Genomic DNA, 14,936 nt, shown 5'->3' with positions numbered 1-14,936 from the left:
TCTGAAAATCAAATGTCTCTAGCTTGCAATGTACCAGAAGAAAAGAGCACATGTTCATATTTTAGAGCCTTGGAAATACTAGATTATATACATGGAAAAAGGCCTAAATATACTACAAAAGCAGACTGAATTCACTTATGGATTCAACAAAATGAAGGCAACTTACACATTAATTTTATCTCTAGCAAAACTTTTAAAACCTAAATTCATAAATCAGTTACATTCTGAACATGGGAAAAGATGCAACAGGATGATGTTAGAGAAGATGTAGAGTGACAGTAAAAACACAGGAGTGCTTAGCAAACTCATCTGTCTTTGGTTTGGGACTGCTTTCAGTTCTACAAGGAAAGGCTAACCCTGCTTTAGGACTGAAGCTGCAGATCAAGGAAGGGGTCAGACAGGTACTGGTTGCAGTAATCAGGGAATTAATCCTTGGATTTAATAATTGAGAGTAGTGGTATCTTGATGCTGTGTCCCTTATGAAAATGTACACACATACATCTTCATATTGATTAGTAAAAAGTATCATCCAAACAAGTAGCAGCACATTTTATTGTCCTGTGTAACACTGTAACATCCTAGCACCGAAGGCAATCTTTTTTCTATTTCCTTCCACGATAGAAAGGGAGGCAAAGAGGTGGCAGAAGCTGAACAACACTGACAGAGAGGAAAGGAAATGGCTGAGTTTCTCACTCAAAGATCTGAAGAGGGGTATCTGTAAGCACACAATAGAAAGAGGGAAGTTCTCCTTTTGTACATGTCATTCTCCTGGGAAGATACCTTATGCTTCGAAGTCATGCAAATGTACAGAAATTGTCTTTCCAGTTTGTATATTCTCTAGCATGAATGCTTGTATAGCCTCTTAACTTGTGAAGAGAATGGCAAGTAGGTTCAGCAACGAGATTCTTCATCATGGTTTAGCTGAACATGTACCCTGATGGTAATAATTTTTTAGTTATTAAAAATTTCTGATGTTTTGGAACCAGTGAAGGGCAGCTAGAACATTCTGAACTCTGTTATCTGCCTTTAATTCCAGTACAAGCCCTGTATTTACTCATACATGTGACACTGTGTCACTAAGAGTTATTTTATAGTAAGCTAGTTAATTTACTATAAGCGGCATGTAAAGGCCACAGATTACTCAAACACTATGTTTATAACTGGACTGCTGTAGCATTCTACTCCTGATATGCTAAACCACTGTGAGATTTTCTGGGCTTCATTAGTGTTATGAGTCATCAGCAATCACTGCTTAGGAGAATGTTTAAGAAGTCAAGAAGCAGTAAAACATGATGCAAATATTGTGAAATAAGTGCTGCTGCAAATTCTGGCAATGAATTCAAAAGAACAATTTTGAACATGGGTCTCCCTAAGCCTATCCTATTAATAAGTCACAAAGCTGTTCAAATATATAAGCAACACAGAGCCACATGAAATTTCCTTCATCAGCAAATGTTGTATGACACATGACATTAAAGTATCCAGAGGCAAGGGCTAGCTTTTTATTGAATTTGAGAGTAAACCTCTCAACTGCAATGGTAACAAAATTACACCTTTCTATAAAAAAACAACAAGAAAATTTGCCTAAGAAATCCTTTGCCCTGAGAATCTTGTCAAATGTGTTTCTGCTCTAGATATTTTAAAAAAGTGAACTCCCTATTAGTAAAGGCCATCTACTTTTATCACCTAACAGAATAATTACTGATCAGAGAATTAAAATATTGCATTGATGGCTTTGCATCCCTTGCAAATCATCACATACAGATCATAAAAAACACTGATTTTAAGACTGTGCATATTTGGTACAATTTCCAAGGTTGCTACATATTTAATTTTCCGCTTATTGATACAACCTTACTCCTTTTTTTTTTTTTTTCTTTCTTTTTTTTTCTTCCTTTTTTTGGTCTATCAGAGGAATGCATGTGGTGACTCTGACACCACACCCTCAAATTTCTTCTTTAAAGACATCACTTTCACTAACTCAGATGCAGCTTTGTGAAGGAGAATGAAAAACAAATGTCATTCTGCAGATGATGTATTCCTCAGAAATGAGATTTCCCAAGACAGCACTGGTGCTTCACTTGTTATTTCATAATTAGTTTTATTTGTTTAACATGATGCGGCAAAATGAGTCAGAGCAAGAAAAGTCCAGAGAGCTATCTTGATAGTGTACGGAATAGCAAATTTCTCATGATCTGGTTGTTGAGAACAGCAGACATTTCTCACTAGGTGCCAGCAACAGAAATCAAGAGTTCCTAGCTCACCTTGTCAGTCTCAATATGCAGATTACCAAAAGTCTGTCAAGAAATCCAGGTAGTCCATACAGAGGGATGAGTGGTGAAGTGTGCTGACCACTCAAGAGATCTCTCACCAGAAAAGTCAGCTACTTGTGGGATGGTGTTGGGGAGCCACAGAGGGGCCTCGCAAGTGGCAGTGGGTGCTGACATTTAGAGAACTGACTCACAATCCTCATGGCAACCATGAAAGGGGCTATGCCATGAGCCACAAGTGACAAGAGGTTTTACTAACACACTTCCAACCAAGAGGATGAGTCAGATCCAGGAGCTACCTAGTATGTTCTGAGTCCTTTGGGAAGCAGGACTGGAGAAGGCATTTCTACAGTGTGGCTCAGGGTGGCAATAGATGGCCTCGTATGAGCTAAAATAGGACTCCTGGGCCCAAGCAAAAGGCTGCTGTTCCTGAGTAGGACTGATTAAGGCCATTAAGGCTATGGGTGCCCCCAGAAATGTGATGAGTTGCTGTCTTGGTCCTTCTGATAACATTGCCTGGTTCAACACAAATGAAGTCAAATACAGACACCTACATTCAGGTACTGCAATCTAGAAATAAGTGAGCCAACAGTGACAGAGCTCAACTATCAAAACATGTCCCTGGAGACACCAAGGTGTGCTTGAGAGGACTTCAGAGGCACGTCCAGTGCCCGTGTATAGGCCATGAATATAATCTTTGCTGTCTTAGGGAATTAACAAATTATAAAAAAGTCAGTGGTATGTCTTACATGAAAAGAACACTTCAGCATCTGTTAACTGCCCCACCAAACAGCATTAAGTCAATGTCATGCCATATTAGGCAGCTAAGCACGCTTTCATAAAATGAAGGACACATTTGAATTGTTACCAATTTCACCCACAGAGCAGCTCTTGCTGTGAGATGCACATTAAGTAAAATAGGACACACTTCCGCTCGCTCAACAGGAACAAAAAAATACTCTTAATTTTCACCAAATTCTATAAACCAACAACAGCAGCACTTGACATTTTGCTTTATTCTGACAATATTTCATAGGCAGATGCTTTTTTTTATAGCAGCATTGGTGTATCTCTGTGTGCACACACACAATGTATAATGTTAATAGTTTAAACACTGAAGATTTTAAACTGTAGTCTATAAAATAAATCTCATAACTATGTAGGGAAAAATGATGAGAGTAAATATGCATAGATATGAAATAGAAGACTGGTGCTGAGTCATTAAAATATAGTATGAATAAGAAAATTCCTACTGAACTTCCTGCCAGAAAAAGTGTAAGATGCAGTTGCTTGAATGATGATCTCTACAGTTATAGAGAGACAGAAATTTTGGACCTGACGATGTTTTCACAAAGTAGAGAATTATGCAGGAACTCTTTCTTTTTTTCTCCTGAACTTTAAAGTCAGTTAAGGAGCTGAGCACATCCAGAATTAGCTGTGCAGAAAGAAACATGCAAGTCTCCAGTAAATTCTCGCAGTACATTGAAAATCCATGCCACACAACTTTATATAACGTTTACAAGTTTTGTTTTAAAGTGGCAGTTTCCTGTTCACAATTTAAGTGGAAGGTGAATAGCAGCTTTACTCACCGCTAAAAATCAAATCTTTTTGGTGTTGGTTTTAGATGCAGTAGCTTACTGCTTCTGACAGGATAATATGGAGGCTCTGTAGAGCTACTAGTCTCTGTTCTCTCCAGACATGGGATGACTCAGTTTCTCCGTGGTGATTCATCTGGTAATTCAGCTCTGAGTTTCATGCCGAAAAGGGGGCCCTTATCTAGCTGTGTTCAGATATAGGTGGGAATGGACCACAGGGCAGATTAAATGATGCTGTCCTACATAAATTTCTACTGATCTTCTGGATGTACCCTTATATTTAGCATCAAGCTGAGTACGGTAAATACTTATCATCCAATCTGCTCTTCAGGCAAGGAATTGTTTATTAGGATCTCAGTTTTTGCATTATCTGTTTCCTGGACAATAAGTGCTTTGCTCTTTATCTGTCCTTTCCCTGAGCTGAACCGGGCATCCTTACTTATTATCCTTGGAGAGCATCAAAACAGGATAACTCTATCCATAAAACCAATTGACCTCCAAAGTGACATCAAGTCAATAAGGTGGAGAAATAAGACAAATAGTCCACTTTAACATCTTTCAATTTACCCAGAGCCCACATGTTGCTAGCTCTGGCAGCCTTCCTCAAAAGCAAATGTAGGAAAGTGAGATAGCCAGGAAATGGAGCCAAATCACTGTTAAATGAGATTGCGAGAAACAAAGTTAAGCCTGAGCTTTCTCTCAAGCCACTTCTGTTACAGGAAGGCTGACCATAGGAAACAATCATCATAGAGAAAAATAATTCTGGAGAGAACTGGAAAAGATGGTGCAGTCTCTAGTAGGGGTGGTTCTGCTTGGAAGCCCACACCAACTGTTCTGTGGATATCAACACAATGATACATCACCTCATCTTCCTTTTAACTCTTTAATACCTTGAGTACAATTTTCCCTTTTCTAAAGGCTCCAGAATTCCAGAGGTAACCTTGAAAGCAGGATTGAATGTAAACCAAGAAGAGATGTCTGCTTGAGTCCACAGAGGACAGCAGTTCTGCAAAATGCTGATCACTAATAGTGATAATTCAGGTGCACAATATAATCCTTTGAATCTCTGCATTCCCAGTCAGTTGGATATCAAAGAATGGGTGAAACTAAGAAAACTTAAGCAATTTATTTCCTTATTATTGGTGTAGCTGGCAGAAACAGTGTTTTTACATCGTTTTTCCCCCTTGTATTTGAAGAATTGAGCAAAACAGAATTATTTGAGAGCAAGACTAGAGGAACACAGCAGCACGCATAATTAGTTTAATAAATGTACAAATGATATCTCATTTGTTATGCCACTGGATCCAACTTTAACTGCATGTGTCACTCAAAAGGGTTGTAGTATTGCCTTCAGCACTCACTCCTTACCCATTTCCTCCCCTGGCCCCAAGTCACATTTGCATTCAGATTTAGCATCAGATCAGCTCCTGTGGAGTCCTTGCTTGGCTGCTTATTACTGTCTCTCAGTACATCAAAGGAGGAGGAAATAAAAATGAAGAAATGTTAAGATCCTCCTTAGCCCTTGGCAACAGTTTCAGCTGAAAAATAACATTACAGAAAATTCTTGAGAACAGAAGAAAAAAAACCACTTGAAACATGATTTTGCTGATAAAAACCCTTTTTCATCTCTTCTTTAATTGATTCAGAGGTTGTATTTAAAAATACATCCCACAGAATTCTGTTTTTTCATGGGGACGCTCCAGCTGCTCCTCTCCTATCCAGTAAGAGTTTTACAGATGCACCTTATTTCTAGTAACATAGTTACTAGCTGTGCAAACATCTGTGTTATTGAAAACAATTATAAGCTGCAATATAAGAAAAATCAGAAAAGAAGAAATACACTATTGATATCTCAGCAGATTTGGGAAAGAGGGAGGTGAAGAAAAGAGAAAATATGACTTCTCTTTGGGGCTTCAAAGCTTCTGGATGCTTTTTCAGCCTTATTAATCCCAGTATCTACCTGACCTTGGCAAAACTAAGGAAAGCATCACTTTCCTCAGAGAAACAGTTTCTTTTACTTTCCACCATCATCATCTCAGAAAAAGAATGAGCTACGTAGCCCAGTTGCTCCTGGAGCCTTCCTCTCTTTCTAGAGATTGGAAAATAACTAAGTCACTGTAAGATGCAGAAGCTTTAATTAGTGTCTGAGCAGTCAGAGATCAGGATTTGTATTTATACAAAAAGGACAGAAATGCATGTGGTAGATAGGACTGACTCAGTGTAGGAATTGCAAACACTAATATGAACCAACGTTTATGTCATGTAAAGTGTATGAGAGTATTCTCTCACCCTTCAACGGCTCCTACATATGAGCTCTGAAAGGCTCATATGTAGGTAGGAAAGTTATTGATATCTCTCTTTATACTTGCGTAACGAGATTATTTTCTTGGTGACATTAACATCTTGAAGCCAAACTCCATGCAACAAAGTGAGGAGAAATTGAGGTTAGACTTCAGGACTGCACTGGCAGTATGCTATAAACTCTTCAGACAAACTCAATTTCCATGTACGTATTTACAACATTAAGAGCAATTTAGTCCAGCTGCCCTATAGTGCATCATCAACACTGCCACCACAGCTCTCATCATCCCTGCACTAATGACAACACATAGCAGTCTAAAACTGTTCAGCTATTTGCTTAATATAAAACTAGTTTTATTACATACTGTAGATGAAAACAATCCACAGCATGAAACCAAGGAAACAAATCATTTTCTTTGTCAGAAGGCAACTGCAAAGCTGTATCAAGTTGAAGTTGGGATCTGTTCTAATTCACACTGTTGAAAATGTGCTTACACTCCAATGATCCCAATGGCATGATGGATTATAAATTATTAGAATACACCTGTTTAATATGAATTTATTATGTGTTTATATGCACAAATGCAACTAATCTTTTTTTTTTTTTTTAATTTCAGAACAAGACCTTACGCTCACATGATTGAAAATATTTTCTTTTACCTGTTACCCTTCAACACCTTCTTCAAAATGAGCAAGTTAAAATACACTGCGTTATCTGCGTTACAGAAACCAAGACAGTAACTGACCTCTTGCCGCTTGAAATTTTGAACATATTCTTCGAACTGTTCATCCTTCGTTTCATCTGCTTTTCCTAGTTTTTGAAGTACCTATGTTGGGAAAAACAAAAACAGATCAATATTAGCATCACAAAGCAGAAATGCTGTTACATTCAACACTTTTGTTCTTTCTATTAGGCTGAAATTGCATTTCCTTTTGTTGAAGCGCTACGTGTACCACTGTTTACAAAGTTCACCTGGGAAACCACTGTCAAAAATCAAAAAGGGTGACTGCAGAGAAAGTGGAATATTTTGTGTGCATGAAAAGAAGTAGACTGAGTGGGCACGTATGTGTTAATATACTTCAAAGAATGGAGTTCCTTGGAGGAGAGTACGTTGTTTTTGTTTCTTTCCTTCTCCTTTATTACTATTTTTCTTCCCCCTAAATGAACCTACTTCTCTTTCAGCAAAAAATCCCAGGGCCTCAAAGCAAGGAAGAATTAGATAAATTTGCTGGCACTGCAAGTTCTCTTCCCATTTAGTCAGACTAAAAGTCAAGTCATATTTTTTGACTGCTTACGGCTCATTACATCCAATGGTATTAATGTTATCCCCAGCCGCATGATTTTCAGCATTAAATGAGAATAAAGAATTGCGAGGCTGAATCAGAAATTGGTGCAGCTAATGCTTATTTAAAACTTCTATTATTTCATATCTACCCTCCTCATTAATTCAGAAGTTGACTATCATCCTTTAAATAATAAATACACTGCAGTATGTCAGCAACAAAGGCTATTCATGTGATAGCAATCTCAAAAGTAAATTGAACTGCTAAACTTTATGCTGTGTTAAACAACAAAAATATGTTATTAAATCACAGCACTGCAAAGTCATTTCAACACTGAAAATTTACATGTAAAAGAAAATAGATTTTACCCTTGTAAAACAAAAAACAAAAAACAAAAAACAAAAAACAAAAAACAAAAAACAAAAAACAAAAAACAAAAAACAAAAAACAAAAAACAAAAAACAAAAAACAAAAAACAAAAAACAAAAAACAAAAAACAAAAAACAAAAAACAAAAAACAAACTTCATAGAACACTGCTGGGGGTGTTCAAAGAACGATTGGATGTTGTGTTGAGGGACATGGTTTAGTGGGAGCTATTGGTAATAGGTGAATGGTTGGACTGGAAGATCTTTCAGGTCTCTTCCAACCTTGGCGATTCTATGATTCCATAGGAGTAAACCACCTCAGAGAGTAATACTGAGCTTGCTCTCCTAAGCCAAAGCAACCAACTTTTCTATTTTCACAGAAAAAGCAAACAAACAAACAAGCAAAACAAAAGAAACAACAACAACCCAACCTAAAAATCCACAATAGTAGCTGATACTGCGAATAAACATATAAATAGCCCCAGACCTGTCAAACTTTGTCTCATCTAATTTGAATTTAAATTTCAGTTTGCCTGGAGCCATAAAAGCCAGAAGGCACAAAGGTGCAGAAAGCACTGCTACAATGGAAACCAGAGTTAAAGATGATCAAAAGGTTGATGCAACACCACCGGTGCACCTGGAATGTGGGACTTAAAGGAAGTTTTGACGTATTTACAGCAGAAAGAAAGAAATACATCAGGAAAAAAAAGAAAAAAAAAGACTTTTTCTGGCCATAGTTTGTTTTATCTTTTCACACCCATGGCTAATTTGGGCATTTCGGGTTGCTTTTAAGTCCCACAGATCTCATATATTCTCATCACCAATCTCTTCATAAAATATTAACAAGTATAACAGACAGCTTTACAAAGGAATCATTTAATTTAACATTTCAAATAATCACAGGAGTACTCATAGCTCACTGCCACCAGTGAGTCCAATAGTATGCCCCCAGCTGCTGCATGACTTTGATCTGCACCAAATGGCTCCCTGAAAATCATGTTTTCTTTTAAAGCGCTGGCTGCCAGGTAAATCTCCTCACTGAACCACGACATTCAAGCTGTGTGCACAGGAGCAAGTAGCAGGCATGTTAATTAGAGTCAGAGAGATTCATAACATATTTAACAAACTAGGGCAAAAAAAGTTGTCATGATAAATTCTTTCATCTTTCCCAAAATATTCACGGTACACATTTATGTCTCCAAATGGTTGCTCGGGTCCAGTAGCACAAGACTTATAGGGAACAACCAACATCTAAGAGAATTTCTACATTTTTTTTTAATCTCATCTCCAACTTTTAAATTCTTTCTACTTTCAGCTAAATAGCTGAACTGGGAGTAAGAGGTGATGTTAGAAGGTGACTTCTGCAAACAAGCAGAAGAACCAAAGCTGCTACTGAGAAATTCATGGCCCAGAAGGGCTAGAATGAGAACCAGGTTTCAGAACATCCATCAATAAACAGCCTGTATTACTGAAGAATTTTAAAGATTATATAGAAGATGTTGCAATGAGGAACATGGATTAGTGGGAAATATTGGTGATAGGTGAGTGGTTGGACTGGATGATCTTAAGAGATCTTTTCCAACATTGATGGTTCTACAATTTTATGAATCTCAAGAAACATTCTGCAGTCAACTATTCCACAGTTTTCTGAAGAATGCATAAAATATTTGGTGAACATCATCTCCCTATCTAAAAAGAAAATAGACAAAAATGTACCACGTATTTTATTTAATTAGCAGAACTTATAACAGTTTCTCAATTTTTTTCTTTTTCCTGACTGAACTGTAACTTCCAAATTTGATACTATAGAGTCCACATGATGCACTGAGTTATGCCAAGGATCTAAAATGTATTGGTATTGAGAATGAAGGTAAAAGCTAAATTTGATAGTAAACCTTGATTCTGTTGAATGAATACATGTACTGATTAATGGTCTGATAATATGGTATTGAGATAGATAAATGACAGATTCAAAACATACCCAAAATTTGTGTAAGTACATCAACCATTTCTGATATCATTTATTAATATTTTCATTTGCATATTTCCATTTGAGGATACTGCATTTCCAGTTGCCACTTTGGAATATATTAGACTTAACAGTTTTCCTTTTAAGTTACTGAAGCACTTTCATTTACTGTAATTAATAAATTTCAGACCTATGAAGATCTGAACTGCTAGAAAAATAGCATTAATAATTGGCTAACCTTGAATTAAAATGATGATATTGTATAAGGACTGTAAAGTAAATATGGTTAAGTGTCTCCAACATAGCAAAGAAAGGAAATGATTAGAATAGAAAAACTTACAGATAGGATTGAGTACACTTGACTATATTGAAAACTCATATTTTGTGGCAAAGATGACAGTGTTACAATAGCTGCTGTGACAGTCATTCTGAAGGGCTAGTCCATCCTTCTTTACAGAAGTTTCTCAAACTATGGTACTTCAGGGTGGCAAAGGGGGCAGGAAAGAAATAAATAGTGATTTTCAGATCTGAACCAAAGCTAACAAAGAGCTGTGATATTCTTAAAGAACAACCAACATGTTCAAAACCACTTAAGGTAGAAAGACAGGTTGGCTTAGGTAGGAAGATTCAGGACAAGCCTTTATCAGAAATTCACAGCTTGAAAACACTAAGATAATTTAACTTGTCAGAAGAACTACTAAGCAAAGATATTACAGAACAATCCCAGTATGAGTAGCAAAACAAACGCTTTTGAGTAAAAGACCAGAAGTCATTGCCTTAAATCTTTTGAGAACAGCAAATGGCACAGGACCTCAGCGGACGAAAACTCATGCACCTACAACACTGTTCTACAATACTGCTTTAGACATAACATTTTTCTCTTCTACAACCTATAAAAGAAACACTAAGGCTGGACAAATAGTACATGCAGATTTCTTAAGTAGTTGCAGGGTGGTACATCTGGCAGAAAGGATTTTAGAGATATGCATGTGCACACTCTTGTAAGCATTTGTATAGTTGGAATAATACAAGTGTATAGCTGTGTATAGCTGTAATTACATAGTAAGTAGCCAGAGGGCATCTAAGGAAATACTCACCAGTGCTAAGGCTTTCAGTTGTGATGGATGCTCACAACAAGAACTCCACAAAGGAGCAATCTCCAGAAAGAGATGCTACCCTAGTGGTGGTCAGCCCTTAAATGGGATCTAGGAGAGGTGGAGTCAAGCTCCACCCTGTCCAGGAGCACAGCTGAATTACCTTCACCTGTGCTCCCACAGCTGACTTTGTCGCTTGCCTCAGATGGTTAATGAGAGGTTCAGGCTGTGATCAACCGTTTCCCTTACAGGATTTCAAAATATGCTCACAAAAATGAGTAAGTATTTGTTCAATATTAAAAACAAAATTTTGAAGGAAGTGTCTTATGAGTAACATGACAAGAACACTTGTCTGAGGTGGAATAAAAAAATAAATGCAAAAGTTTGGAGTAAACATGACCATATTTCAACTTATTCAACAACAGAGAATTATAAAAATGACTTATGTTGGACAGGACCTTAAAGACACCATTCAGTTTCCACTACCTGTCATGGGCAGGGATACTTCCCACCAGATCCTGCTGCCCAGGGCCCCAACTATGCTAATCTTGAATGGCTCAAGCAATGAGGCATCCATAGCTTCTCTGGGCAGCCAGTTCATATCTGGGCAGCCAGCCTCATATCTTCCTCATATCTGAGTTAACTCTCCCCTCTTTCAGTTTAAACCCAATGCTCCTTGACCTTTTTCTGCCCTCCCTGATAAAGATTCTTTCCTTTAGGCCCCTTTATGTACTAGCAATCCACAGTGAGCTCTCCCCTGAGCCTTCTCTTCCCCATCCTGGACAAGCATCACCCTTCTTTGATCACTCTCTTTTTTCTCTGCTACCTGCAGTCTGGATCATTATCATTACTTACAGTAAGAAGTGATGAAACTTAGTTCAGGTTTTCAGGTCAATGCTAGCTGATCTGTAGTTATCATTCTATTTACCCATGCACACATGTAGTATTAATAATACAGAGAATCCCCGATCATTCAACATTCTGCAGTCAATTCTCATTGCTATGTAATGTATGTTGTATCTCTATTGTTGTATTTCCATTCATTCTCCAGCCTCCTGTTCAGGGCTTATCTTACACTGTGTATAATAATCCTTATTTGCCCATTTTCAGTTGAATTTTACTGCTAAAGTCTGGACATGGTGGATCACATAATAGAAGAAAAGCCTCAAAGGAAACTGCAATTTGGGAAAATATAATTAGCAGAAGAATGCAACTGCTGTCCTAATAGATGACAATTTCTTCTGCACGGAGACAAAAAGTCATATACTGAACATATATGAGATATAAGGAACACGTATGAGATATGGCCCAAGAGATGGAAGTAGAACCAAGTGCTCACCAGGATGGAAGAGCACAGAAAGTATTCTACAGGTTAGACTAAGTACCTGTATGACCTACCAATCTCTCTCCAAGATTCCCAGGAGAAGATACTTAGGGAGGATACAAGGCAACTGTGCAGTGACAATTCTGAACATCCTTGAAGAATCTAACAATCTGTTTCAATGACCTCCTAGTGTGGTATCTTCAGGTTTTAAATCCCTGCTGGATTTTTCCTAATGACAGTCCCGTCCTTGTTAATATTAGGTAAGAAATTTGCTGTTTGCATGAATGTTCACTTTCTCATGGATGTTTTTCTTTTGTTAATTTTATGTCAGATTTTGTTTGCTGGTGCTTTGAGTGCTGTAAAATACTATGATGTATAGAAGTAGTTATGTAACAAATGGGAAAAGTGCTAAATAATAACCAGACAAGCATAAAATACTATGATATGTTCTCTTGAAATGAAATTGAAAGAGGGAAATGTGATCTTTCTACACAGCCTAAATGACAAATGTGAACATTATGCTATGAGAGATGATTATAATAATTTTTCTGCAAATTACAGAATCTAATTGTACATCATTGCCCAGATGATGTTAAAATACTCTAGAGAGGGCTACAAAATAAACACTATGATTATTTTCCACAATAACACCACAGACGGTCTTCTACATCAGTCCTTGGTCATTACAGTTAAAGCCAGAAAGTGTTTTACAGAGAGCAGAGACCTGCACATGGCAGTGCAGCACACTACTACACCATTTCTCACTACTTTTTCCTTCAGGCACTCAGAAAACTTACTATACTGTTACTAGACACCTTTGCAACATTTAACATGTTAGGTGGCTATTGTTCTGCCTAAGTGGATTCTGTGAGGTTGAGCAGCACAGCTTAGCTGGTCAGTAGGAATTTAAGGAGACTTAAAAGATGAAGAACTTTGGAGTTCTGAAGACTTGTTTTGCTGGTGAGAAAAGAAGACATGATTATAGCAGTGGCAAAGTGTTGCTAAGGACTTTTCCCTGCTTGTCTCTGGGGACTTGCATGGAGTTTAATGCTGTAAGACCTGGAAGGCTCATCACTCTCCATGTGTATTCCGAAAGGTATGCATACCTGTTAAAAGTCAAAGCCTAGCACAGCTTCAAAGACCCACAGTGCACTTCAAAAATGAAACTCTGGAGAGGCAAACCGTGGAACTAGTTTTCCCCAGTGTGCTCCACGTGATCAGACTGTATAATAGGGAAGGGCATCCAGGCAGAGAACCTGGGAAGGGGCATAGTTGATGAACTCCATGGGAGGCAGTTTAAAGAGAAAAACAAATTGGAAAAAATGGTTAAAAAAGACAAGGGGAGAAAAATAAATAAATAAATAATAATAATAATAATAAAAAGAATTAAAAGGAAAGCATTACATTAAAGGTACCCTAAAACAAAAGATTGCTGTGACTCTGTTATTTCATTTATTGTTCACTTTACTACTGAGGAACCAAAGTACAGTAACAACAAGTAACTTCTTCAGCAACTTCAGAGAAATTTAGTTACAGCAGGGTACCAAATTCAGACTAGCATCTTAACTTCTGGGCTTTCCTCCTGTGAAAAGGAGTTTCTTATTACTGATATTTGCTGTGTTTAGACCTATACAGAATAAAAGAGGGAGAGAGAATAAAAAGACATCTTAAAGACTGGAAAGACAGTATGTTTGCCCTTCTCTAGCTATTGGTGTTTGTATTTCTTGAAAAGATTGATCACTTTTTTGGTTCAATGGGAGCTAAATTTAACTGTCTGCACAATTAGCAATAATATCCTTAGCTCAGTTTCTACATCCTTTACCACATATCAAATGAATAAAAAAAACTGTTCTGCTGAGTTAATAAAAAATCCTGTTAGTTGGTATTACTTCTGCCTAAGCTTACTCATCTAGCTGAAGGTACTTGGACCGGTATCTCAGACTTGTAGGAGGTCAAACTAGTTAAACTCTACTCATCACATTTTATTTCCCTTTTCCTCACCAGCTCCCTCACTTCCCTATTCCCTGGTGGTTTATCCTCTACACTTTCTATTGAGCAGATATTTTCCTTAAGTGTGCACTCTACAATAAGTACTAACAAGAAACATATTACTTTCCACTCTGATAACTGTTCACTCAGTTCATGTTATAACTTTATTTAGTCAGCCTTCTATCCACCTTTTGCCCTACTTGGGCTGCAAACTTTCCAAAGCGGAGTACCTGATACTTTTCCTTTGCTATATTGAAGACAAGGAAATATTCACCTTGATTTGCTTGAAGATCCTACCCAAAAAAGCCATGATTAATAATATCTTATCTTACAATGTTTAAATTTACCAAGAGACAAGCTAGTTATTTCACTACTTACTTGAAACTCCTGGTACTCTGAAACTATGAAAGAAAACTTAAAGCAGCCATTCAAAATTGTTTTTCTCTGTATTTTCAAAGCATAAGAAATAGCATCAAACCAACTGTAGAAGAATTACTATTCACAACACTTTAATGATCCAGATATGCTTAAAAAAAATAAAAAAAATAATAAAAAAAAAGAGTAGATTGCCTATAAACAACCTTTTTTCTTCCTCAAAAACTAATTTTTGAGCCCCCAGAAATAGAACATTGAAAACAACTACACTGATGTTCAGTAAAAAGTTATTTAACCTGGAAAAAGCCACAATACAATTAAAAAGCTGTCTTTTGTACAACAAAGCTACTAAAGCTCAACCTTGGACAT

At 37.2% G+C, this 14,936-nt stretch overlaps 1 protein-coding gene across 2 annotated transcripts in view; it reads right to left on the bottom strand.

The window, feature by feature from the left end:
- LOC140247687 (amphiphysin) overlaps positions 1-14,936 on the bottom strand; it is a 99,349-nt gene that overhangs the window by 48,443 nt on the left and 35,970 nt on the right. For both annotated transcript variants that reach the window (XM_072327528.1, XM_072327529.1), the window contains exon 2: positions 6,913-6,993. In XM_072327528.1, coding sequence (XP_072183629.1) covers positions 6,913-6,993 — 81 coding nt within the window. The remainder of the gene's footprint in view (positions 1-6,912; positions 6,994-14,936) is intronic.

This window comes from Excalfactoria chinensis, chromosome 2 (assembly GCF_039878825.1).
Source record: "Excalfactoria chinensis isolate bCotChi1 chromosome 2, bCotChi1.hap2, whole genome shotgun sequence".
Classification (NCBI taxonomy): Eukaryota; Metazoa; Chordata; class Aves; order Galliformes; family Phasianidae; genus Excalfactoria; species Excalfactoria chinensis.
The sequence above is the reverse complement of the archived record's forward strand: the minus strand, read 5'-3'. Positions and strand labels throughout refer to the sequence as shown.